We start from the raw sequence: 27,947 nt of genomic DNA on the forward strand, positions 1-27,947 counted from the left end.
GAAGAGAAGACATAAGAAGGAAAGACTGATATGCCAGTCATACATAGATCATGGGGTTTAAGTGATGGAAGAGAATGGGCCCATCAGAGATAGTCTGGTCCCATTTCCTTTCCTTGCTGAAAAGGAAACAGAAGCTCACCAATATTACATGACATGGGGTTTAAGAAACTAGGATTTAAATCCAAGTTCTCTAATTCTGAAACCAATGTTCCTTCCATCTCACCAACAGATATAATCTCTATTCTTAGGGAGTTTAAAACCCAGCAAAACAAAAAATAGATTAGAAATAAACAGAGAGAAGAATGGACAGTCAGGCATAAGCCTAGTAATTTGGGAAGCAGCAGAGAAGAACTAGACAAAAGCAATGGAAAATTCCACTAATGGAAAGAAAACCATAGCTTCCCACCCTCTATTCCCCCTAGTTTTATAGTAAGCTTGGGAAAAGGAATTTTGAATGTGTAAAGCTGAAATATAATCAAGTTGAATCTAAATGTCGAAAGAAATACACTCCAACAAGATTTTGAAACTAGAAGGAGCTTACTCAACTCCAGTGATTTCCTATATTGCTTCTAGAATAAAATATAAAGTGTTTATTGTTTAAAGCCCTATGCATCTTCATTTCAGAAAGAACTAGAAAGATGTATGTGAACTGATGCAGAGTGAAATAAGCAGAACCAGGAGACCATTACACACAGTAACTGAAACACTGGGGGACAATCAAAGGTAATAGACTTTGCTACTAAGAGCAATACAACAATCCAGACAATTTTGAGGGACTTATAAAAGAATGCTATCCACAGCTAGAGAAAGAACTGTTAGAGTAGAAATGCAGATGAAAACATATGATTTATCACCTGTTTGTTTGGGGTATATGATTTGTAGTTTTGGTTTTATAAAACTATTCTCTTTTAATAATGAATAATATGGAAATGTGTTTTGAGTGATAATATGTGTATAACCCAATAGAATTGCTTGTCAACTCAGGGAGTGGGGAGGGAGACAACATGAGTCATGTAACTTTGGAAAATTTATTTATAAATTTGTTATTGAAATAAAATAGAGATTAAAAATTTTAATAAATAAAAGAGATAAGAAGGGGAGGAACCCTATGCATCCTGACCCCAACTTTCCTTACCAGTCTCATTTGATATATCTCTCCCTCTCACACTCTACAATCCAATCAAATTGGTCTTAATCTATCTCCATGCCTGGGTTGCATTCCTTCCTTATCTACAGAGTCCCTCTCTTTCTTTACAATATAGCTGAAACACCAACTGCTTGCTGCATGAAGCTTTTCCTGATCTACCCCATCCCAGATCAACTGCTCCTATCCTCCCTCCCATACTACCTTGCATTTCACTACTTGTGTGTGTAAACGAGCATATACATATATATATATATACACACATACAAATATATAAATATACACAAGTAGTGTAATATAGTGTAATATATTGTATTTACTATGCATAAATAAGTGTTTGTTTTTATGAAGTTTATGTTACATGTTTCTATATGTACTTGTTGCTTCTCCCATTCTCCCATAGATTCCCATAAATCAGAATTATTTCATTCTTTGTATTTGTATCCTCATCACCTAAAGCAATTTCTTATTAAGAACAAGTTCTTTAAAAATATTTATTTGACTTAGAGATCATCTAGTCCAACTCACCTTAAAGACAAGAAAACTTAAGTCTCAGGGAGATAAAACAACTTGTCTAAGATTACAACTATAGTAAGAAGCAGAACCAAGCTAGTATAACTTCAATAATGCACACTGAATTGCAAGTATTTTAACTTTTCCATCAATAGCAAGTACAGTAATAATCAAGAAATTCTGTGTTCTACAATTATGATATCTCTTCTATATATTATCTAAGCATTTTTTAAAATTTCTAAATAGGGCGATGTCTAGAACATACAAAATATGTCTTCAGCCAGATGAATTCCCAACTTGGATAGTTAGATGATAACTATTGGAGCAAGTAAATCCAGAATCCCAATAGCTCATTCCAAGTTTCTCATGCCCCACCTATAATCTCCATTCAGCACTTCATGGCCACACCCAGAGATCCTTAAATTTCTGGTGCAATTGAAAAAGTATTGAACTAGGACACTAGGGTGAATTCAAGTCCTAATTTTGCTACTAATTAATCATGTGAATGTAGGCAAGTCATTTAATTTTTCTGGGCTTCGGATGTCAAATGAGGGAGTTCGATTAAATGATCTTTCAGATTCCTTCTATCTTTAATAATCTATAACTCTAAGATTTAGGGGAAAGCAATTTAATCAGGGGGATCATCTTTTTAACTTCCCTTTCTGTCTCCAGACATCACAGTATCTGAGAGACAAAGGGGCCATATGTTCTTAGTTATCTATTGAGTCAACAACAAACTCAACACTAAGGAAAGTTGATCCTCTGGTATAATTCTGAAAATTGCTTCTTCTCATTTCTGTGCTTTTTTGCTCCAAGATGGTAGCAAAGGTCACTAGATTTGTGTGACACTTCACTGAAAATTAGAGAGAAGCAAAGGTCACTAAGCCTTCCAGATGGCTACATCTTCCAGTTGTCTGCCCTGTTAGTTGCTAAAAATGTGCTTATTTTGAGGATTATTGAAAGAAAAGTTGTTAGAGAAATTAAATCAGGGTTGGTTATCTTAAGAGTTCTGTAAGTTTGGTAAATCAGAGGCTCAGCTTTGTCAAAAGCTCTGAGTTAGAAATTTCTGAGTCAGAAAGTATTCTCCTAGCAAAAACTACAGCAGACTGTTCCATCATCGTCACAGTTGGTCCTTCTATCAACAGCCTCCTATCAAAATGGTGGAAACTTAGAGACTGGTCAATTGAACAAATAAATGTTTGTGGCCCAGTCAATTTTCTTATCTTATCTTCTTATCTTTTAACTGTCAATAATAATAGTGTCTATCTCCCAGGGTTGTTATAAGGTTTAAATAAAGTATTTGACACACACGTATGCATGAACATGCATATCTATTTATAGGAATCCAATCTTATCTATTTTTATTGGCAAGGAAAAATACTTAATGCAAATAACCCCACGCCTCCATCTTCATGATGATATATTCTTCTTCTTTCCCTTTCATATGGTAACATGAGAATCATCATTATAGTGCAAAAAGATTCATCTGGACATGTGATTTGGGGATATGGAGAATTCCCAATTGAAAGTCCACATCAGGGTACTTTTACCAATTCAATTTGCATCTTCCCTGAAACTTATAGCCTTGAAAGGTTGCAGAGAGCCTTGAAAGATCATTATGACTTTCCTAGGGTCACATAGTGAAAATACATCAGACATCAGGCTGAAACCCAGATTTTTGAGGCTTTAAGAACAGCTATTTATGATATCTTTACATTTAAATTCTAATTTCACTTCCAGAGGGTTGTTTTTGTTTTTTAATTATGAATGAATCTGAAGCAAAGTGAGGTGACTGAGGCCATGAGATCATTACAGCCACACACACTTTCCATTTGTCTTTATTGCGCAGAAAGCAAAAATCCTTGGATACTTTAGTAACACTGATAAGTGTATAATGGGCTACATACTTTCCCATTTGATTACTAGAAGTTTTAATTAATTTTAATTAAGTTTTATTACTAGAAGTTTCAATTAAGTTTTATTACTAGAAGATTTTAGACTTTAAATCTTCATAAATAAAGCACTAATAGAATACTACAACATACAGCCCAGGTTGATGACTGATCTGTGAGAATTTCATAGTCATTACTTGGAATTTTCAAGATGATTTAATTCTCCTCTCAGTTTAGAAATGGGGAAACTGAGACAAAGTGACAATTATATGCTTTCAGCTACAAAACTAACTACTGGCAAAGCTGAGAACAGAACTGATAGCTTCTCACTCTTAATCAGAAGTTTATTCTAGTATACATTACCTCCCTCAAGGCTTTGAGTGACACAGTGGATAGATCAGGGGACTGTCATCATAAAGTCCCAAGTTCAAATTTTACCTCAGACTAGTTATGTCACCTAGGGCAAGTCGCTTAAACCTCTGCTTACCTCACTTTCCTCATCTGTTGAATGGGAATTAAAAAAAAAAAAAAAAAAAGCACTTACATGTCAGGGTTGTATGAGGATGAATTGAGATACTATTTATTAAGTACTTCCAAACCTTAAATATAAATATCAGATATTATTGTCATTGTCATGAATGGTAAATCATCAGCTCTTAGTGGTTAAAAAATAAAAAAACTCATATTTTGCTCATTCTTAAATTAAGACTCCTAACAGGAGATCAAATTCCTGGAACTCATCCCTGGGCAATATATTTTTATTACTATCTTCTTATTCCTAAGTATGTGCAACCAAATTTTCCATTACTTATCTGGAAACTCCAGATTCAATTTGCCCTTGCCACAGCAATATGTTTTTAGCACCAGCTCTTGCCAAAGATAAATAGAACCCCCAGGCTGAACTTGGCAGCTAGAAGAGTTTCAAATATTTACTGGACAACTGCTGCATTTTAAGACTTTTAAAATTCCATCTGGTACCAATTCTGGATTTTACACGGTTTTAAATTATCATAGTTTTCGGATATCATCCTCGTCAGCATGAACTAATATTTTTAATGTATCTATTTTAAAAAACAAAGAAAGTTCATGGTTGCCTTTTAATCCACTCCTGGTTAGTTTTCTTAAGAGTCTTTGTTTCCCAACAAGCTGAACACCATGTTATCAGAAATCATTAAGTATTTCTGAAAAGCAATTAAACAAATCATTGACTAATCCAGGGGGTGGCATCATACTTCAACCAGCTTATTTCACCGCTCAAAAACCAGGGTCCCAAAGAGTCTCTAAAGGAGCAGTCTACACCAGGGTCATTCAAAAATAAGTGTTCCAGGAAACAAATGAGTGAAGATGGGAATAAAAATAATTTACTGCTACTGAAAGTCGATATTATAAAGTGAGAGTAAGGATGAAAAGCTCCAAACCAGTATTGTATGTAATCCTTGGCTCTATTTACATGGTCCACGTTTATGTCATTTGTTGCAAAAAACACTTGACTTTAAGTCTGTAAGTAGTGATATTCTAAGATAGCAAAAGAGGAGCTGATCTGCAAAGTAGACCTTTACTTTTATTCCCTAAAATGATATGCAACAATTTTTCCATTTTCAAGTTAACATCTCTCTCTTTATAAAGGAGAGAAGGATCAAAGACAAAATAGTTCTTCTAGGTTTAAGTAGAAGTTAAAACTCTTTTTGGTAGCATATCCTGGCAATATTTACACATTCCATATAAAGGGCCATATATCCTCCCCTTTCTCCATTAAAAAAAAACAAGTGATCAGAATGACACAGCTGACTTGTCTTGGATTTGGAATCAGGAGTCTAGGCTTGAAATTCCAGCTAGGTGATGACGGTCAAATCATTTAACTTCAGAGAGACTGTTTTTCTGTAAAAATGGGGATAATAAGAGTGGCACTACCTACTTCATAGGGATAATGGGAGGATCAAGTGAGTAATACATATAAAGTACTATAACATGGGCTATTTGTAAATTAAGTAGGTATTTGAATCTCAAGTACTTCTCTTTCCTTACTTTCCCTCTTCTAGCTTTATTTTACTCTTAAACTGGCCACACTATAAAACTGAATATAGTATTCATCTTGTTTATTGAACAAACTTTGTACTTTCTATCTTAATTTAGAAATGGACAGTGGGTTTTTTTTCTATTAATTTTCTTCTACTGAGGTAACATGCATTAGAGGGAAATGATCATGACTTAGAGACTGAAGGCAGGTTGGATTCCCAGAAGCCATTTACTAGCTTAGGTATATGACTAAGTCGGTCTATCTGGGATCAGTTTTCTGAACTGCAAAATGGGTACTTGAACTACTTACCTTATAAGGCTATATGTGAAAATGCATAATGACAAAAAAATACTAAGTATTCAATTCAAGGAACATGTTAAGTACCTGCTGTATGCACTGTCTGTGGAAAATGTAAAATTCATATTATTTTTAATATATTTGCATATAACAAATAATTATTAGCAGTCAGCCCTCCATTTATTTTATTTTGTGGTTTGTCAGTCCTTAATAGAAAATTTCTTGTTCTCCTAAAAAATGCCTAATGACTATAGTGTATTCAGCTAAAAAATATGCCGTTAAGTTTTCAAGCAGTAACTAGTTTCTTGAATACAATTTTAATTTCACCTTTTCTAGAGAAGTTTGACATTTTTTGTTATAGAAGCAATGAATTACTTCAGGAGAACTGAATCTATACCAGTTTTTATAAAATGTGAGCATCACTCCAAGTAAGAAAAATGCAAATTGAAACAATTCTGAGGTTTGTCAGATAACTACATTCTTGGTAGATCTACAAATTGGTCCAACAGGTCAAGATATCAATCTGGAATATCCAAAGCATTTGACCCTATGAACTTATTCTTGGATATATACCCAAAGTTGTTGTTCAGTTGTTTTTCATTTGTGTCCGACTCTCTCTGACCCCATTTGGAGTTTTCTTGGCAAAAAATACTGGAGTAGTTTGCCATTTCCTTCTCCAGCTCATTTTACAAATGAAGAAACTGAGACAAATGGGTTAACTGACTTTAGTGACTTGCTCAGAATCACTAGCTGGTGTTTGAGGCTAAATTTGACCTCAAGGAGAGTATTCTTCCTTACTTCAGGCCCAGCACTCTATCCACAGCTAAATAGCTGCCCGATATATTTCAGAATAACCCGAGTATCATTCTTTGTGATAATAAAGATCTAGAAATAAAGTGGATGGTTGTTGTTCATTTGGTCAGTCATGTCCAACCCTTTGTGATCCCATGGACCACAGCCAGCTCCTTCTATCCTCTACTATCTCTTGAAGTTTGTCCAAGTTCATGTTCATTGTTTCCATGACATTATCTATCCATCTTGACCTCTGCCTTCTCATCAGAGGGTCCTTTTCCAATGGGTCCTGTCTTCTCATTATGGGGCTAAAGGATTTAAGCTTCAGCTTCAGTATTTGACCTTCCAGTGGAGAGTCTGAATTAACTTCTTAAGTATTGCCTATTTTGATCTCCTTGTAGTCTGAGGGACTCTCAAAAGTCTTCTCCAGTGCCACAGCTCAAAAAGCATCAATTCTGCAGTCCTTAGCTTTCCTACAGACCAACTCTTACAGTCATATATAGCTCCTAGAAAAACCATAGCTTTGACAATGTAGATCTTGGTTGGCAAAGGGATATCTCTGCTTTGAATATGCTGTCCAGATTTTTCCTAGCTTTACTTCCAAGGAGTCTTTTAATTTCATGGCTACAGTCACAATCTGCAATGATCTTTGAGCTCAAGAATACAAAATCTGGCACTACTTCCATTTCTTCTCCTCTATTTGTCAGGAATGGATGAGACCAGTTGTAAAGATCTTAGTTTTGTTGTTGTTGTTTTAAAACCTTTACCTTTCATCTTACAATCAATACTATATATTGGTTCAAGGCAAAAGAGTGCCTTGAAAAAAAAAGGGCTAGGCAATGGAGGTTAAGTGACTTGCCCAAGGTTAAACTGTTAGGAAATGTCTGAGACTATATTTGAACCCAGGACCTTCTGTCTCTAGGCTTAACTCTCAATTCACTGACTATCTGACCTCTATAATCTTTTTTTTTTTTTAATGATAAGCTTCTGGCCAATTTTTACATGACCTCTTTCACCCTCATCAAGCCAAATCTCCAACTATACTACAAAACCATAATCATCAAAATGATTTGTTAATGGTTAAGAACCAGAAAGGTCAATCAGTGAAACAGATTAAGTTACACAAAATCTTGATGTAATAAAACATATTAGCATACTTAGGTTCCATAAACCTAAGAAATTTAACAACAGGGAATAGAACTATTTGACTAAAATGCTGAGAAAGCTGGAAAATCGTACAGCAGAAATTAAATTTAGACCATCATCTCACATCTTGTATCACAATAAGCTCCAAGACCTAGATTTAGCAGGTCATATAATAAGCAAAGTATAGTAGCAGGGAAGAGTCCTTTCACTATGGAAAGAGGGAACAATTTTTTATGAAACAAAGAACAGAAAGGGTGACAGGAAAATAAGTGTTAAATTCTGATTGTGTAAACTTGAAATGTTTCTACCCAAACAAAATCAATGCAGTTAAAATTAGAAGGGAACATAAAAACAGAAAACAAAGTTGACAAAATTCTTTATAAAGGCCTGGTATTCAAAGAGTTAAAAGATGTTTACAAATACCTGGAGCAAGACTCATTACCTAGTATATAATGGTCAAAAGAAAAGAACAGAACAAATAGATATAAAAAGAAGTAACATCACACAACTATATGAAAAAATCTTCCAGTTATTATTAAGAGAACTTCAAAAGTTCTGCCTATTAGATTGCCAAATAGGATCAAAAAAGGAAAATGATACTGGTTGGAGGAAATGTGAAGGTACAAGCATGTTAATGCATTATTGGTGAAGATGTGAATCAACCTGGCTATTCTAGATAGAAATTTGAAACTGTACTGTTGTAGCAGCACTATCCTAGCCCCTCTCCTATAACACAAGCTAGGCTAATTTTACTATTGCTGGGTTTTTGTTTTTTTCTTTTTCCTTGAAAGATGATAAAGCTGTTTCTGTCCCCAGAAAAAGTCACCCAGGGAGCTAAGATTCAGGCTGTACCTACTCTTAATGTATTTTCTTGGTAGCCTCTTGCCATATTATAATGGCATAGACTTCTGGACATCAAAGAGAATAAAAACAGTCATCCCATGTGGAGTTAGAAAGCTTTAGCCTTGCTGGATGCCCCAAGACAACACAAGTGGTCATTTCTTACCCTGTTTGACCAGACATATTTATATGGAAATGACAAAAGGTGGGTTTGGGTAAAATTGGGAGGTCTCAACCCAAGTTAAGTGATTAAGTGATAGCATATTTTTGTTGAATATCCTTTCTGAGCTACGGATAAGGAAACTTTTTTGTTGTTGCTGTTAACTACTGAATGACCTACTAGTGTTTCATTCTGTTCCAACTCTGAACCTGAACTGGCCAGAGTCAGGCTTACCCCTAATATATACCTAAAAAGTTGGTGAACAGTGTATACCCTTTGACTCAGTAATACTACTACTAATATGTAAGCACACATCCATCAAAGAGGTTAAATAAAAATGGAAACCTCATACATACAAATATTTTACCCCACATTTTGTTTTAATAAAGCCCTGAAAATAGGTAGATGCCATAAACTTGAAAAAGGTTCTTCCATTATTGCATAATTTTTTTAAAGAGCTGTTTGTTTGTTTTTTTATTAAAGATTTAAGTGACTCAACTGTTAGAATTTCAGGCAGGATAATAATTAAAAAAAAAAAAAAGAAACTTCCAAGCAGTGAGGTGGGGAAACATAGAAAGAGAACCTTTGACAGAAATAGCTTTCACAGACAAGCTGAATTCAGCTCTCCTAAGTTGTTCCCATATTTCTGAAGAATTTTTTTCTTTTCTGAATCCATAATCCCCACTCCAGCCTGCCCCAATACTCTATGTTGGTACCCCTCCCCATCTCACCCTCAGGCAAGAATTCTCACAGAAATGGACTGCTCTCAGAAATCTTGGGAGTCAGAAAAATCTGCCTTTACTAATAAAGTTTTACCCCTTGCTTTGGCGCAATAATAGAAATATACCAACTACACATTTGTTAAGAGTAAGAAAAATATACAACTATATTTAAACACTTAAATTAACACAATAAGACTTTTTCCTTCTAATAAAATATCATACATTCATTTAAACACAATTTATATCCTAAACTTTTATGACTTTTCCCCCAAAAATACCAGATGCTACTTGAAAATTATTGACCATTAGAATTTCCAAGGTATCTTTGAATAGCACAATTTTGATAAAGGGTTCTTTTTCTAAGATACAGATACTTAACAGTTCAAAATGCCAACTGCTGAGTCACTCATAAGTCTAAAGAGTGCTTGTTTTCTTAGCTTTGGTTGCCAGCAAATCAATCTTATACCTTTTTTCTCTCTTTAAAGATAGCACTTGCTAATACCATCATCAAATGCACAAATAACCACTGAAGAATGATGTATTTCATGTATGTGTAGTAAACCATAAGTATGCTCCAGAAAAACTACAACGAAATTTCCACCAAAAGGGGAATGATCAAGTGTAACAAATTCCCCAACATTATTCTCTGCTTTCAAAGAAAACAAAAAACATTTTTCCAAACTTGACGTTTCCAAGTCTAAGCTGCTATATTATTTAACTGTAGGACACAGTTTTTTTCCACAAAGAACATGGTGTTTTCCCCACTGGCTCTTTCAAGCCACGGAGGTAAGCCCCATACCCAAAATAATATCTCCACGACCACAGGGTCTCTCACCATTATGATCACAAGGGAAAAAAAAAGTACAAGTGGTGTCACACACCAACACAGTCCTCTTATCTGTTCCTGTATCAAAAAATCATACTGATTTTCAGTTCAGAATTGAATCCAGCTACCAAAATCTTCTTACTTGAAGGTGTTATACTTGTGAATTTTTATCTCCTGCTCCTCTTCTGCCCACCACCATTACACCTACCAAATTCATTCCTGTCCAATACCTCCAAAGCTTGCTCTCCAAACAAAATAAAATTAAAACAAAATAAAAATAAAATAAAACAAGAAAGTCACTACATAATACTGTAGGTGAAAGTAGAAAGAGGTCAGCTGAGGAACGAAGGCACTTAGTAACAGAAGATGGTGACAAAGTCCAGGAGAAAAGGCAAATCTCAGTGAGTCAACAATTTAAGCCTAGTGATCCAGCTGACCAAGAGTGATGGTTCTGTGGAAGATTTTTTGGACGATGAAACAGAGTTCTTTTTGCTCCCTTCCTCCTGAAAGGGAATGGTGGCACTGTTGTGAAGATCCGAATTAAGGTAGCACCTGCTGCCACGTATGTAGTCTGCGCCCCGAACTAGATGTCGATCAGTCACTGGTCGGGAAAAACGGTGCCGTGAAGAGGAGCTTTCTTCGATAATTGGGGGTATCCTCTCGTTACTGAAATACCTGCATAGGGCATCTTCGCCTGTTTTAAAATAATATTTGAATATAAAATAACTAAAATAATTCAGAGGAATATTCACACTGAAAATTCAAATCCTACCCTAAAATTCCTATAAGTTCTATTTGTCAATAAGGCTTATTTTCTGCAATTATTTCCCTCTTTTTCTCTCCTCGGGGTTCCATCTTTTATGTTGTCAACTATACTGTAAGATCCTCGAGGTCTTATTTCTTTTGCCAGTATCTAGCACATTGTAGCCATTCAATAATTTCTATTGGTTTTATTTTGATTTTCCAATGTCAGCAATTTGCAAAATGGTAAGAGGGTACATTAAAGAGATCTAAGTTCTCTCTAGTATGCTAATAAGTAGTTAAGTAAGGGAGACAATTTTGCCAAGTTGGCAAGAAATCCTTAAAATCATCGATTAGCTATTGAAAATTTTATTATTATTTTTTTAAATAAAAACCCTTACCTTCCATCTTGGAGTCAATACTATGTATCGGCTCCAAGGCAGAAGAGCGGTAAGGGCTAGGCAATGGGGGTCAAGTGACTTGCCCAGGGTCACACAGCTGGGATGTGTCTGAGGCCAGACTTGAACCCAGGACCTCCTATCTCTAGGTCTGAACTATTGAAAATTTTAATGTGTCACATCAAGCCAAATATTGACTTTACCCCCCAAATGAAATTAAATTTAATAAATTTTCTAATGGGATTATTTTTAACATCTACACATGTACTTGTCTTCTCTCAGATTAAATATGAACAAGACTGGGGGTACAATGAAGCAGATATAGTAAATTGGCATTTTGCACATATATAAACTTCACATTTTAGATCATGTTATTTTATCTGTATGAGATTCCTAGATTTTAGACAGAAATGATCATTGCAATAATGAAGAATTAAAGAAAGCTAAAGGTTTATTCCAATACCATACTAAAAGAATATGTACATATACATACAAAAGCAGCTGTATAACACTACAAAATAAAAAGATAAATCAGGGATGGGAGGTCCTGGGCTCAAGTCTGACTTCAGACACTTCCTAGTCATGTGACTCTGGGCACTTAACCTCAATTGCTTGTCCTTACCTCTCTTCTGTAGTAAGGACAGAAGCTAAGGGTTTTTAAAAAGAGAAAAGATAAATTGGGAAAATGGGAACAAAATTGTAGTACATTTATACTACAAAGCCTACTAACAAGCTTGTACTATTTTCAAGAAATAAATTCAAATGACTATGGAAAATTAATTAACCACATTTATCCCTCAAATTCAATGGATCATAGATCTAGAATTTGTAGGATTCAATTCCCCCTTTTTTTTTTAATAATTGAAAAAACTAAGGCATTTAGTAGAATGAACTTACAAGAAACTTTCTGACTAGATCACAAATTATGACTGAGTCACAACAAACTATAGGACCGTATTTTGTCTCTCATCTCTGTGAGCAAGACATTAACTCTGAGGGTCTTCTACAGAAATTTCCTTGGAGCTGCCCTGTCTGCCCAGCTTAGCACCCCTTTCAGGGGAGGGAAATGACCTGCTTGTGGGGGGTTGTAAGGGAGGGAGAAGACATCTTACCACCATTTCTAATCTTTCCACTGACCTTAGGACATCCAACATCTGGGATAAAGAGGTCAGGATTTAAGTGCTTAAGAAAATTTTAGAGACAGGCTGGGGTGAGAAAGAAGGATGAATGACACACAACCAAATCCAAACCATTAACCAACTATTATTTCTTGGTTCTCCGTCCACTGGTGACACCTAGCTATCTCAAGACTTCCTGGAGAGATAGCATGGGAGGTGTCAAAATAGGAATTAAAAACCTAAAATTGAAAGTTGGGCAGAACTGGGGTGCAGAACCTAAATCTTCTTGCTCATACTTCAATCATCTCTGTTCCATGTTTCAATGAACATGTCTACTGGCCAGCCCTCTAAGACAATGGTCGGCAACCTTTTGGGCCGTGCTTCGGAGGAGGATGGAGGCGGGGCACTGGAATATGGGGCGGGGGCTGAAGGGCCCCCTGGGGCACATCCTGGGGCTCTGCCCAGACTGACAGGTCGGGAGGTGGAGCCAGATATGGCTTGAGAGCCATACCATTGCCGACCCCTGCTCTAAGAGAAGGGCAACGGAGAACTCCTTGGGACCTTCTAAAAAGAAAACACAACTTGCCTTTTCTTCCGTGTCCTCGGGGTCTGGCATAGGGGTCCACAATTCCCATCCAGCTCCCATCTGCGGGCATCGACAAGGGCCGGGGCTTCCCTATAGAGGCAGGAGGAGGAAGATGACCAGGCAGGCACGTTTATACTTTACAGAAATCTTCTGGAACACCAAGCAGTCCTTCCACTCAACGCCACAAGTATTTAAGCCGTAGCAACAACACTTGGGAGAATATGGAACGTACTCCATTGAGACGAGGGGCACGAAGGACGGAGGGATACGTGTCTCTGGAACACGGTGACCCAGAACGTTCCAAGGCACACACCCAAAGCTAAAAGCACCCTCTAACCTCATCCCGCTGGGCTCTGACACCCATCGGGAGGGAGCGAGGTCGGAACGAGCTTTCGCTTTAGAGATGAATACGTGGTTTCATACTTGGATTTTCACTGAAGTTGATGTTTCCCTCAGATTACCCGCAGAGTGTGCCAAATTCAACCCGCATTTCCAAATAGGGAAAGGGGAGGGGGAGAAGAATAAGAAAAAGACCAAACAAGAGCAAACATCGGTACACTCACCATAAGACTGTGTTTTTTCTCTCATCTTTGGGGGCAGGACATTCGCTTCCACGGAATAGCCGGGCAACTGATCCGAGTCGGCGATGGTAAATCTTCGCCTTTGACTTTCCTGGTCTAAGAAGGAATTGGGGGACTCGGAACCCTTCGAACTTGGCAGCGGCTGCTTGCATTTACTGAGGCCTCCGTAAACAAAACTTCCCTTCTCATCCCTGAAAATTCACATTTTGACAATTACATCAGTTCTAAAAGGTCCTTTTAACATGACATTAAACTGAAATAATAAATATTGAAAATGAAATAATAAAATAGTATATAATAAAATATAATAATAAAAAAGTAACTTGGGTTACTTTTAAGGGCAATTGTAGAACAGAATGGCTATTCATCTAAGGAGAAAAGTCCTAGATTTAAAGTCTGGAGACTTGGATGTGAATCCTGGCTTTGCCACTTAATGCTTTTGTGACTTTAGAGAAGTGGCTCAATTTCTTTTTAGTTTTTGGTTTTAGTTTTCTTATCTGTAACATGACTACTAATTTTTTAAGGCACTTTCCCATCTCTAGATCTATGATCCTATTAGGAAGAGGGAAATTGACTCCATACGTTTTCAGGTATAAAACTGAAGCTTATCCTCTTATATAGAATTAGGAGATTCATCCTGTTCCTTAGGAGCCTTAAGAAGAAGTGTTTCACTGTGGCATAATCGAAAGTAACGGACTTCTCTACTAGCAGCAATGCAGTGATCCAGGACAATTCTGAGAAAGAAAACTAGCCACATTCAGAGGAAGAAATGTAGGAATAGAAATGCAGAAGAGAAAAAATTGATTGATCACATGGGTCGATGGGGATAAAATTGGGGATGTAGATGCTAAACCAAACTTTTTTGGCCTACCACCCCCTTTCCAGAAAAAATATTACTTAGCCCCCTGGAAATTAATTTTTTTTAAATTTTAACAGCAATTAATAGGAAAGATAAATGCACCTGTGGCCATCACTGCCTCCCTGCAGCACTCTGCTACAGCACCCACCAGGGGGCGGTAGCGCCCACTTTGGGAATCACTGCTCTAAACAATCACCCCAGTGCAAATAATAATATTGAAATAGGTCTTGATCAATGTACACATGTAAAACCCAGTGGAATTGCTCACTGGATATGAGAAGGGGGTGGGGAGGAGGGGAGGGAATGAACATGAATCATGTAACCATGGAAAACTATTTTAAATTAATTAATTAAACATTTTCAAATCAAACAAATTCAATTTAATTTTTAAAAAAGAAGCATTTCAAATTGTAGTATATGATAGTGAACACTATTGAATGGAACACTATTGTGCTGTAATCTGGAGGATTTCTATATGAACTGGGAGAACCTCAGTGAACTGATAGAGTGAAATGAGCAGAACCAGGAGAACATCGTGCACAGAAAGTAAAATATTGTGGAAAAATCCAATGTAATGACTTTGCTACTTGTAGCAATGCAACAAGTACTGAAGGACTTATGGGAAAGACTATAGGAAAGAAAGACTTATGGGAAAGAAAAAAAATCCACATTGAGAGAAAGAACTATGGGAGTAGAAATGCAAAAGCAAAACATATATCACTTATCACATGTGTACATGGGTATGTGATTTGGGGTTTAGGCTTTAAAAGATCACTCTATAGCGAAAACAAATAATATGGAGATAGGTATCAAGTGATAACATTTGTACAACCCAGTGGAATAGCTTGTGAACTTGGGGGGTGGGGAAGGAGAGAAAATGAATCATATAAACATGGAAAAATATTTTTAAATAAAATTTTTTTAAAAAAGAAGTGCTTCAGGCTGGTCTTTGTATCCCCAATGCCTGGAATAGGGTATAGCAAACACTTAAAATAAATACTTATTGAGAAGAATGGAAGAAAATAATCATTTCATACCAACCATGCCTCTGAAAATAAATACAAATTCTTCCCACCTCCCCCCCAAAGTTCTCTATGTTATCTTAAGTCTCTTTTTTAAAAATGTAAAGTGAAGTATTTTTTGGTATGTGTCAAATTATACAAATATATAGCTCCAAAGAGGTCACAGTAATAACCTAAACTAGAGCCTCTGCTCTGCTAGAAAAGTCACTTAATAACTACAAGAATCACATCAGGCCAGAAGTTAAGAATGCAATCTCTTGAATCGCTTCTTCCATGCCAAGAGGAAAATTCCTGCCAAGATTCCAGGGGGAGAGAATACTCTGTGCATGATAGATATGTGTGCATAAATATACACATATAGACACATATGCACATTAATTAAACTCTATCTTTAGGCACACAAACGAGGTAGCACAAGGAAATCTTTATTTCCAAAACTCAGTACAAACAGAAACGAAGATGGCTTAGAAAAGGCTTCTGTAGCTGAATTTAAATTAAATGATTTCTATTAGAAAATCCTCTTTGTTGTTCAGTTGTTTCAGTCATGTCTGACTCTTTGTGACCCCATTTGGGGTTTTCTTAGTAAAGATACTAGAATGGTTTGCTGTTTCCTTCTCCAACTCATTTTACAGATGAGGAAACTGAGGCAAACAGGGTTATGACTTGACCAAGGTCACATAGCTAGTAAGTATTTGAGGCCAGATCTGAACTCTAAAAGATGAGTCTTCCTGATTTTAGGCTTGGTGCTTTGTCCACTGTGCTACCTACATGCCCTATTAGATATCCTATTAGATAAATACAAAAGTATTGAAGCAAATAAATCTGCCTAACTCACTTAAGGAGTTTTGATATGCAGAAATAACCCATTTGAGTGTTCCTCTGCGTACCAGAAATGCCCTTTATCTCCTCCTTCCTATAAATCCATGTCCCTCACCTCCTTTAAAGTATAAATTAGACTACAGGGGGGCGGGGGGAGGGAAAGAACATGAAATATGTAACTATGGGAAAATATTCAAAATAAAATAATAAAATAAAAATAAAATAAAGTATAAATTAGAAATCACCTATCTGAGACATCTTTTATGAACAACCCCACCTAACTTTATTTCTCCTGTTAGTCTACCACCACCACCTGCCCCAAAGCTGGCTATCATACCACTCTGAAAAAGGCTCCTTTGGATAAATTTGTATGGTTTCTCCAATGAGTCTGAAAATTCTAGTTTCCCCCCTTCTTTTTCCATATGAATAGACATTTCTTCCCATACCTTCCACATCTTCACACATGCACCACCATGTAGAGAGGATGGTTATGGAAAACCACCTAATTCTCTATAATGGAGTTAATTAACTATGTGGACAAAGTATGGATAATATGAGACTTAAAAATATATGGCATAAAAAATAAAATAAAATATAAGGCAGATTGGAGATTGTTTCCCTATATAATTCTGTCATTGCTGTATTTCTGATATATAATGTTGGAGGTGCCTCCTAATCCATGCTGTCTCTCTTCTCTAAACAGCTCCTAAGGACCTGGAAGTGAAATTAGATGGGGAATTCTTTCTTTTCTATAACTAGGCAGAGAATGCCACAATGAGCCTATTTTCTCCTTTAAAATCATATTTTAACAAAGTAAAGGATGTCCCTGTTGGCCCAAACTTAACATTGCTTTCTTATTACAGCACACACCGTGCTCTATTACTACCACATTTTTCTGTGATATTGCTTAAACTTTTATCATTCAAGATAAAGAAGTGAATATATCTGATTATGTGCAAATTCAAACCTAATATATCATAATGTTATAATATCATATCCTCAAACACGTTTGGTCAAAGCCAGACTAATTACTAATGTAGAGTTTTTTCCATTGGCCGTGGGAAGGAGAAACTTAGGAATAGGATGATTTACCATTTTCCCCTCCAACTAAGAACTTCCACTATTTCTGTTGATGTTACTTCCAAAATTCAAACCTACCAAAATATATGTTTACTTGTGCCATTCAAAACTTTATCACCATTAAAAATCCACAGTGAAAAGGAGCTTCAGTATATCCAAAACATGAATATTTACATACCGGGGAGAGTAGGGGACAGCTGGTGGAGGAGGGATATAAAGGTCCAAAATGGCTGATTTCTCTTTCTTCAGCGAGGTGTCCATGGTACTTTCTGGGGACTGGGTGGTAGTAGGTGGAGGAGAGGTCTGAAACAAAAACATTCCAACGATGCAGATCAACTAAAGAGTATTTTGGTTCCCTTAACAATCATCTCTACTTTCTTCTCCCCAAAAGTTGCTCTTTCCTACTATAATTTCAATTTCTCACAGGGGATCAGGTCAGCTGGTATTTCTTCCTAAAATTACCCACAACTCTTATTTATATGTAACGTTGAGAAATTTTAACACCTGTCTTAGGCTATTAATTTCAGACTCTCAAGAGACCTCCAAAATAATCTAGACCAACTCATACATGACCATGAATTTCATCTGAATACAACTTATTCAACAATTATCACAATCTTTACTGGACAACTTCTAGAAAAGGTGAACTCTCTACCTTCCAAAGTTGATCATTCCACTTATAGATAGAGCCAGTTAATTGGAAGGTTTTTCCTAATCTCAAACCTAAATTTAGTTCTTTTCAGTGTTCACTGTGTTGTTCCTGGCTCTGCCCTATGGAGCCAACCAGAAAAAGTTTAATTCTGGGGGACAGTCTGATTATTTGAATACAGCTTATATATTTTCTCTTCTCCTTGCTAAAGATTCCCAGGTCCTTCTCATCATCAGGTAGCATATTTTTCCTTCTCTGAAAGATCTCTAGCTTATCTAAATCCAACTTAAAATGTTGAACCATGGTATAATTTAATTATAACTCATTTTGAAATTCATTTGAGCTCAAAAGAAAACTAAAAAATTTCAGTAGGTTCAATGAAATCAAGAATCTACCCATTTGGAATTTAACCACACTTTTTGTGAATGAGGAAAGAAGAGCCAGTTAGTGGATGGTTGTAGTAAATGAAATTAGCATTCAAGTATTTATAACATGTAAGACATTGTGTGTGCCACAATCCCTGCCTTGGAGTTTATAATCTAGTGGAGAAGATGAGGCAAATATATGAAAGACTGATTTAAGATCAATTAATTTTAGTTGATAAGAGATTTAAAATTTCATACTAAATACCAAATTATACTAATAAAAACTACTGTGTGTGTGTGTGTGTGTGTGAGAGAGAGAGAGAGAGAGAGAGAGAGAGAGAGAGAGAGAAACAAGGATAAGCTTTATGATGGAGTAGAACTTAAGCTTGGTCCTAAAAAATGTATAAGTTTTGAACAGAGAAAAGAAGAGGTTGTACAGTAATATAGTTCCATTTTCTAAAGGGCCAAAAGTATTTATTAACAGAATGAACTAACCTCAGTTCCTCTTGTTTCAAAGATAAAACAGAGGCACAGAAAATGACATTTTCCTACCTACCCCCAAATTATTAGGTTACAGATGGCTATCCCAAAATGTTATTCATCCTTGAAAAAAAATCAGCATTTATAATTGTTTTATAACTATTGAATATCTAGTGAGTTTGCTGGAACACTGAGATAATTGGGAGCCTGTCATGCCCAAGAACATTGCTCTAGAGTTGAAACTCTAAGTAGCAAAAATTAGAAGGTTGTCACAAAACAACTCCCCCTTAATAAAAATTGCTGTAACAGTATGACTCATTCGAAAGACAAGCACACTCAATAATTACCTGCATCTCTCTGGCTTTTCATTAAACAAGAGCAGGACTAAGAAACAGCTATTCCTTGTTTTGTTCCCTTATTTAATTTCAGAAAAGAACTCCTGGATTTTAGAAAGTCAAAATGGGATTGCATAAAGGCAAAGGGAAAATTGACATAATGGAAAGCATTTTTTTTCAAACTAGTTCTGTGCTTTTATGAACATCAGAAGCTCCTGGAATGCAATTCATTCTATCAATGCAAATCAGCATCTGCACTAAGGTCAACCCCCTATCCACTATGGCCTGTTGGCTCTCATGGGAAGCAAACGGTGATTAAATGTAACACAGCAGGGGTAAGTTTCAGAATCATGAAAGCAAATAAATTAGGAAATTTATTGGGCAAAGAAAAAAATAGTGATAACAAGTCTGTAAGCTCCTAAGAAGCCACATTCTTTGGAGTCAAAGGTCCTGAATGGAAGAACAGGTAGCCATTTGTAAAGATGAGTTGTCTATGGACAACTTTGTTGACATCTCTTTGAGATACTACTTCAATTCTACACTGAGCAGCTGTTCAAGGCCATTGTTCTTAAAGTCATGCATAATTTCTCTCAGATTCAGTGTTCTCATCTGTAAAATGGGAACAATAAGATTTGTTGCAAAGACCAAATGAGATAATATATGTAAAAGTACTTTGCAAGTCTTGAAGAATCCTAGGACTATTAGTTATTAGCTATTATTTATGGAACGAAGTATCATAGTAAAGCAGCTCTTAAATGGTTCAGAAATTGAAATGTGGACTCTGGGAATCATGATTTTGCCTCATATGTCCTGAGTGAGTTCAGGTAAGTCATTAAATCTCTCAGGGTCAAGTTTCCTCATCAATGAACAGAGAAGATTGGACTAGATGACCTCTAAAATCCAAAATCCAATGAAGTTCTTTTTAAATTTTGTTTTCATTAAAAAAATTTATTTACTCTCATATGTCCCTCTACTTCCCACCTTGAAACTGAAGGTCTATATTTTTAAGTGCAGAGTATAAGAATTCAGGGAAGAGAAACAATGTTCTATTCACACTCCCATTAACTACAAAGGGTCATCTGTATCACAGTACAATCTGTTCTAAAAACTGCCATTCCCACATCCCGTCTCGCACTCAAGTACAAAATACTAATGAATCTTCTTTGTGTAAAAAGTTAGCTAACATTGCTGAACATGAAAAATAAGTCTTATAGTAACTTTAATTTTACTTGTTTCCATATGTTCAAGGGAAATTAGGCATGAATTGAATTCTGTATTTTCCAATCATTTAAATGTAAAATCTTAAAATTAAATTGGAGTCAAGTTTCCCTTTCATTGTTCAATTATCAATTTTTAAAAGTACTCTTGTGGTGAGAATAAGTCTGTGGATCTCCACACACAAAGAGCTGATACTTTGGATGAAAATAAGTAATTATTAGGTAAAGATCTTATCCTGCAATGGGAAACATTTACGCTTAACAACAAGAAATTCATGAACTAGGACAGAAGGTTGTAGCATTTTTCATGTTATGGACTTCTCTGGCAATCTGGTAAAGCCTACAAACCCCTTTTCAGAATAATGTTCTTAAAATGCATAAAACAAAATAAAGAGAATTATAAAGAAAAACAATTGCACTGAAATACAATTATCATATATTTTGATTATATATTGATTATATAATTGATATCAACATAGTATCAATTATATACTGAAACACATGCATAGACCAGATTAGAGGTCTACATATCCCAGGTTAAAATACCTCTGATTTAGAGTAAATTAAAATTTCAGAATTTGAAAATGTCTTTTTTATCCAACCCATCTAATGTAGAATATATACCTAATGTAGAAATCTCTTCTATGTAATTGATGACGAAACAGTACAAACAAGGCTTACTTGTGACTTTAAGGCAAACTTTATTGTTAGGAAGTTTTTATCCATCTGCTACAAAAATCTGCCTCTGAGGCTGCGAGGTAGTGAAATGGATAGAACACTGGACCCAGTCAGGCTCCAGATTAAAATCTGACTCAGATACTTACTAGCTGCATGGTCACCCTCCTCCAGAGCTACTACACATTATCAGTATACTTCCCAGAATAGATATTTGTGCCTAAACAGAATACTCCAGGTTTTTGACTGATGAGGACAGGGAGTATGGGATTATCATGCAATCTGAATTCACATTGGCTTTTTTGGCTACCACCTTCTATTGAAGCATAATGAACTTTGCACTATTTTTTTTTTTAATTCCTTTTCCCATAAACTGTTTCTTATCTAGTTACTTTACCCTACTATGTACTTGGGCTTAAAAAATAAGTTTAATGAATAAATATGCAACTTATCATATTGCCTTTAATAAGTTTTATCTTACATTCTACCTATCAAGATTATTTTAGATAAAAGTTCTGTTATCCAGCACATTACCTATGCAATGAATGCCTTCATCCAAGCTACTAATAAATATACTCTACAGAAAATGGGTATGTAGGGCAGGCTCAAACACTCAAATCGAGACAGTTCTTTCATCTACCACAATTTGTCAATTCTCTCATTTCTTTTTTTTTTTTTTGTCTGTTTCGCATGAAGCTTTTTTATAGGCTTACTGCATTTCACTTCTTTGTGATGCAATGATATTCCTGTCATATTTCTTACATTATCCAAGGTCTTCAACTTACTCTGTTACCCATACTTTATACATTTGTCTATAAATGAAAGAAGTCTTAAGAAGAAGCTTTCCTTCCTAGATATACTACTGTGTCAATAACTGCTTTCTTTGGGTATTATATCTGCTGTTCCTATATATTATCTTTGTTAAATATGGTATTTAAGGCACTCCCAAAGTCCTCCAGGCCAAACTGACTTTTCCACACCTGATTCACAGAATTTGAGGGACAGCTGGGACCTCTAGCCATCTATATACACAAAAGGAATCCCCATTCTAACAATACTCAGAAATTGGCCATCCATGCTCTGCCTGAAGACTTCTAAAAGGAGGGAACCCAACACCTCTCAAAATCAACCCACTCTAATTTTAGGCAACTTTAATTGCTTATAATTTATCTTGATAGGAAACTTAAGTTTGCTTCTTTGCAACTACCAGCCCTTGTTCCTGATTCTACCCTCTGGTAAAAAATAGAATAAATCTAATGCTTCTTCCATAGCCCTTCAAATTCTTGAAAAGAATTGGCAAGTCCATCATCTTCTTTTCTCCAATTTTTGTATGACACACTTCAGGCTTTTCACCAACCTGGTGGCCCTCCTCTGAATGCTTTCCAAGCTCATCTACAAGGATATTTATCTATAAAAAGAGAATCATTTTTATGGAGCTCAGACCTGGAGATCCTGAGATATGATCAGGGAAATATAAGGAGTAGTAAAAGCACCTCCCTATTCATATAAGCCAGTGGTTCCCAAAATTTTTTGGCCTACCCACTCCCTTTCCAGAAAAAATATTACTTAGCCCCCTGGAAATTAATTTTTTTTAAATTTTAATAGCAGTTAATAGGAAAGATAAATGCACCTGTGGCCATCACCATTCCCCTGGATCACTGCAGCACCCACCAGGGGGCGGTGGCACCCACTTTGGGAATCATTGATATAAGCTATTGAATTAACTTTTGTTGCTGACATATTATACTGCTGACTTAAATTCTAGCTATGCTCCCGTCCCATTTTGTATTTGTAAAGATCATTATTGGTAGCCAAGTATAAGACATTTTGAATTTCAGATTATTAAAGCAAACCCAAAGTTTTAGTTGGTTGAGGTCTTTTGGAATTCTCATCTTACACCATATCCCTCTGAGCTTTGTATCATGTTCAAATTTGATAAGGATGCCACTTCTTTTATCCAAGTTATTGATAAAAATATGAAAATTGCACAGAATTAACAGTAGATTATGACAATGGAGAATTCTTACTGTAATGATACTGGATCATTTACAACTACTGTGTTTCTGGCTATTCAGCCAGTTCTGTACTCTTTGAAATTATGCCATCTATTATGTTACTATTTATTCCTACAGTATTTAGGAAGTAATCCTCAGTTTCAATTCCAAGAGTTCTGAAGCTAGCGCCTACGTAAGTTTGTCCTTTGTACAATTCATATAGTTTCAGAATTTGTTTCTAATTGGGGGAGGGGGAGGGGTGCTTACAGTGGAATAAAGAATCTTTTTTTTAAGAATATTATGAGAAAATTAAATAGAATAAGTCTAATATCTGTAATTCATAAGTTTAATGTAGAAACAATAATTAAGAAAACTAATGTCCAAAACTGAATAAATGAATATTGGACAACCCAGGACGGAGTGGTAGAGAGAGGGCATCTTGGAACCTAACCCACTACCTATTTGGCTTGTTCCCAAGCTTCGGATTCTTGGTACCTGAACGAGAGGTGGCTTCCATCGTAGATTTTTCAGTGGAGCAGGGGTAAAGTTGAAAGAACCCGTGGGGCGTTTCTTGAGGAGGAGCACAACTCCTGTGGGATTCTCTCGCAACTTCCGCACCAGATTCTTTAATTGCCATCCCACCTTCAGAGGGAAAGAAAAAAATTATTTCCATAAGTAATCAAAATTCAGAATTTGAAGGATTGGTCAGCATATAATATTCTAAAAAAGTCTAGTTACAAGATGCTGAACTGACAATACAAAATGAACCTGAAAATTCACAATGACAGTCCATGTATTTAGACATGTGGGTGTTTTAAAGGCCATGTGACAAATTATTATTACTAGAGGGTTAGCAAGTCTAACCACCAAGATCATTGGGAACCTTTAAAAAGGTGGAAATGCCTCAGCTATAACTGTTAACATCTCAAAATCTGGTGCCTTGGGATTTCAAAACACAGAAACAAACGAAATAATTAAGTCCTAAAAGAATTCCAGAACAATTCTTTGAAACATTTGAATAATTTTCTTTCTCTAGAAAATGGCAAGTCACAATTACAAAGGGCTACAAAAAAGGATATGCCAAAAAGTAGCTTCAAAAACAAAAGAAAGAAGAATCTAGAACATCTACTTTTACTATAACCCGTGCCTGGTAAATCACTCCTTGAAAGAAGTCAACAACAGAAGCAACAAGGAAACTGCCTTAGATCCAATTAAGATTCTAGAGGGACAAATCAAGACGGTAAAAACAAAACAACATTAAGAGGGTTGCTAAGACTTACCACAGTCTGCTTATTAACTTGAATCACCTCATCACCAGCATGAATCCTCTGAGATCTATCAGCAGGAGACTGGAAAGAACAAACAAGACAATTTATCTAGTTCTACTCAGAATATCTATGTGTATGAGGTTTTTTTATATGTATATATGTCTGTATAATAATATGTCCTGTGAGAAAACAATAACTTTATCCCTTACTCAGACTAGGCTTACAGAGAAATAGTGATAACTATCTATCTAAAGATATATATCTGCATATAGTTTTTTATATATATGTGGGCCTGGAATCAGGAAATTCTCCAGTAAAATCTAGCCCCAGATACTGACTATGATCCTGGATAAATCACGTAACTCATTTGCCTCAGTTTCCTCATCTGTAAAATGAGCTAAAGAAGGAAATGATAAATTGCTGTAGTATCTTTGTCGGGAAAACTCCAAAATAGGTCATGGAGAGCTGAGCATGACTAAAAAATGACTGAATAAATATAAATCCATCTATATGTAATGGATCCATGAAGATATTAGTATCTATAGTGATAATGAAAGTAAATCTACCCTGCCCATCTTTAGATTTAATCACCAAAGGTGAAAACATCTCCACTTAACCCACAACTTGGGTGGTCTATAACCAGAACTTTAACAAATACAGCAATTGTCCTCCAATAGATGTCATAATGTAGAGAAGAACTGCACAAAGTTTTAGCATTGTCTAGGAGGCCTACACTTTTGCTTGGTGCAGACTTGTGATTTCATTGATTTGAGCAATGCCCATTATGGAAGCACCTTTTATTTATTAGAGACCAGTATCAATCTGTAAATTACGGGAAATATGGGCAGGAAAGGGTAAGTTGTGTCTTATTCCTCATTCTAGTTTAAATATTTATACAAAATATAATTTTTAAGCATATAATAAGAATATAGCAAGAATCTAGTACAAGAATATAGCCTGTTTGGGGGCAGCTGGGTAATTCAGTGGATGAGAGCCAGGCCTAGAGACAGGAAGTCCTAGGTTCAAATCAAGACTCAGACACTTCCTAGCTCTGTGACCCTGGGCAAGTCACTTACCCGCATTGCCTAGCTCTTACCACTCTTCTGCTTTAGAACTAATACATATTATTGATTCTAAGGTGGAAGGTAAGGGTTTTAAAAAAAAGATAATTAATCAATAAAATTAAATAAATTAAAAACCCAGTGGAACTGCTCATTGGCTATAGGAGGACAGTGGGAAGAGGGGAGGGAAGGAACAAAATTATGTAACCATGGAAAAATTTTCTTCATCAATAAAATTAAATTTAAAAAAAAAAGAATATAGCCTGTTTAGTTAGGAACTTTGGAATTCTAGGGGTCAAGATTATTGGTGGGTAATAGAGATATTTCCTTTGTAGCTTCTGTAAAATTAATAATAATAATGGGCTTTGTTTCACATTCTTGAACATAATGTTCCTAAAATAGAAATGCATAGCTATATCAGCATAATCATTTCATTGGAGAGTGAATTGCAATGGGGAGGAAGGGATGTTGCTTTTTAAATTAACTCATTTCAAAGAAAGAATTGGCTTTCAAAATCAAAGGATTGTGGTTACTCTCATTCCTCCTAAGGGACATTTTTCTATAGACTTTTAAAAATACATGGGCTACCTAAGCTTATTAATGTTGAAGGAGTATTTTCATAAAAAGAGAGTGTTTGCAGTTTTGTTTATGCTAGAACCAAAGCTAATTGAGAAAGACCGTCATAGTAGCATTTATTTTTAAATGCACATAAGAGAATTAAAGGAAGCATAATTTAGAAGGAAGCACAGCCATTCCAGGAAGTTTGGAAAATAATGTATTAAAGTTATTGCATGTTTTTTGTAAGCAGTATTAAATGGAGGTTCATGAGTCCATATAGAAATATTTTTTCACATTCTGCTGTGCAATTAGAAATGCTCTTTTTTTTTAGCATTCAGATTCAGAAAAACTAAAATATTAGAGAAGTTAGCTGGGTCTGAACATCTGACTTGCCAACTTAAGTAACTATTTAAATCAGTGGTTCCCAAACTTTTTTGGCCTACCACCCCCTTTCCAGAAAAAATATTAATTAATAGGAAAGATAAATGCACCTGTGGCCATCATCACTCCCCTGAATCGCTACAGCACCCACCAGGGGGCGGTGGCGCCCACTTTGGGAATCACTGATTTAAATCTTCATACAACTAACATATACTTTTTTTTTAAATAGCACAATCAAAAATGAATAGCATTTCTAAAGCACCTACTCTATATCAGGTATACTATGCACAACTTCTATGTGCCATGCTAAGTGCTGTAGATACAAAGAAAGGCCCAAAAAAAAAAAATTCCCTGCTCAAGAAATTTGCAATCTATTGGTGTAGACAACTCATAAACAACTATGTGAAAACCAGATATATAAAGGGTAAGTTGATCATTTCAAGGGCAAAATAGTAGTATAAAGAAGAATTGGGCAGTGCCAATTGCCACTTTATTGCTTTTATGAGTTTTTAATTGTATATATAATATGTCTTCCGTCACAACATGGGGAATGTGGAAATATGTATTCCATAAAAGCACTAATACAGCTTATATCAAATTATTTACCATGAGGGGAAGGAGGGAGAAAGCCGAATCACAAAATGTCAGAAAACGATTGTCAAAAATTGCTTCTATGTATAATTATAAAAATGAAAATTCAATTAAAAAAGAAAAGAAAAAGAGAAGGTACAAATTGGGTGGGAGCACCTGGGTTCAAATATAATCTTAGACACTTCTTACCTGGGTGCCCCTGGGCAAGTCACTTAACCCCAATTGCCTACCCTTACTGTTCTGCCTTGAAACCAATGCTTAGTATGGATTCTAAGATAGAGAGTTAAAAGAGGAGAACTGGGAAAGGTTTCTTAAAGAAGGAAGGATTTTAACTAAGATTTGAAGGAAATCAGGAAACAAAGGTGAAGAGAGAGAATTTCATGCCTAAAGGACAGCCAGTGTCTTGAATTCACAGAATACATGGAAGGAAATGAAGTATGAAAACTAGAAAAGTAGGAAGGGGCCAAAGTTTGAATGCTAAAAGGAGGAAAAGTGCTCCCTCCTCTAAGAGGCTCTTCTGGATCTCCCAAGTTGCCAGTGCTTCATCTTCCCAAATTACCTGGGATTTATTTTGTATATTCTGGGATGAGTTCATGTTTCTCCTCTGATATAATACAAGCTTCTTGAGAGCAGGGATTTGTCTTTTGATCTCAAGTGACTAACCCACAGGTGTTTGAAAAATGCTTGTATATGGATTACTATCCCAGATACACGCTTCTCTCTCACCCAACAAATGTGGTACTCAACAAGAATTAAGCAAGAGATATTAAAGAGTGGAAATATTCACGGGATGTAATTGGGTCCAATGTTAAGGTGTGCA

The 27,947-nt window shown here is 35.8% G+C and overlaps 1 protein-coding gene across 1 annotated transcript in view; it reads right to left on the reverse strand.

Moving 5' to 3' along the window:
- Positions 1 to 9,592: 9,592 nt before the first annotated feature.
- Positions 9,593 to 27,947, reverse strand: part of CNKSR3 (CNKSR family member 3) — a 117,756-nt gene continuing 99,401 nt past the window's right edge. The window contains exons 8-13 of the mRNA XM_044671733.1: positions 24,549 to 24,617; positions 23,764 to 23,910; positions 17,732 to 17,856; positions 13,756 to 13,964; positions 13,193 to 13,282; positions 9,593 to 11,043 (exon numbers count right to left, since the gene is read on the reverse strand). Of these exons, the coding sequence (XP_044527668.1) occupies positions 10,748 to 11,043; positions 13,193 to 13,282; positions 13,756 to 13,964; positions 17,732 to 17,856; positions 23,764 to 23,910; positions 24,549 to 24,617 (936 nt within the window). The 3' untranslated portion in view covers positions 9,593 to 10,747. The remainder of the gene's footprint in view (positions 11,044 to 13,192; positions 13,283 to 13,755; positions 13,965 to 17,731; positions 17,857 to 23,763; positions 23,911 to 24,548; positions 24,618 to 27,947) is intronic.

Source organism: Gracilinanus agilis, chromosome 4 (assembly GCF_016433145.1).
Source record: "Gracilinanus agilis isolate LMUSP501 chromosome 4, AgileGrace, whole genome shotgun sequence".
In the NCBI taxonomy this organism is placed as follows: Eukaryota; Metazoa; Chordata; class Mammalia; order Didelphimorphia; family Didelphidae; genus Gracilinanus; species Gracilinanus agilis.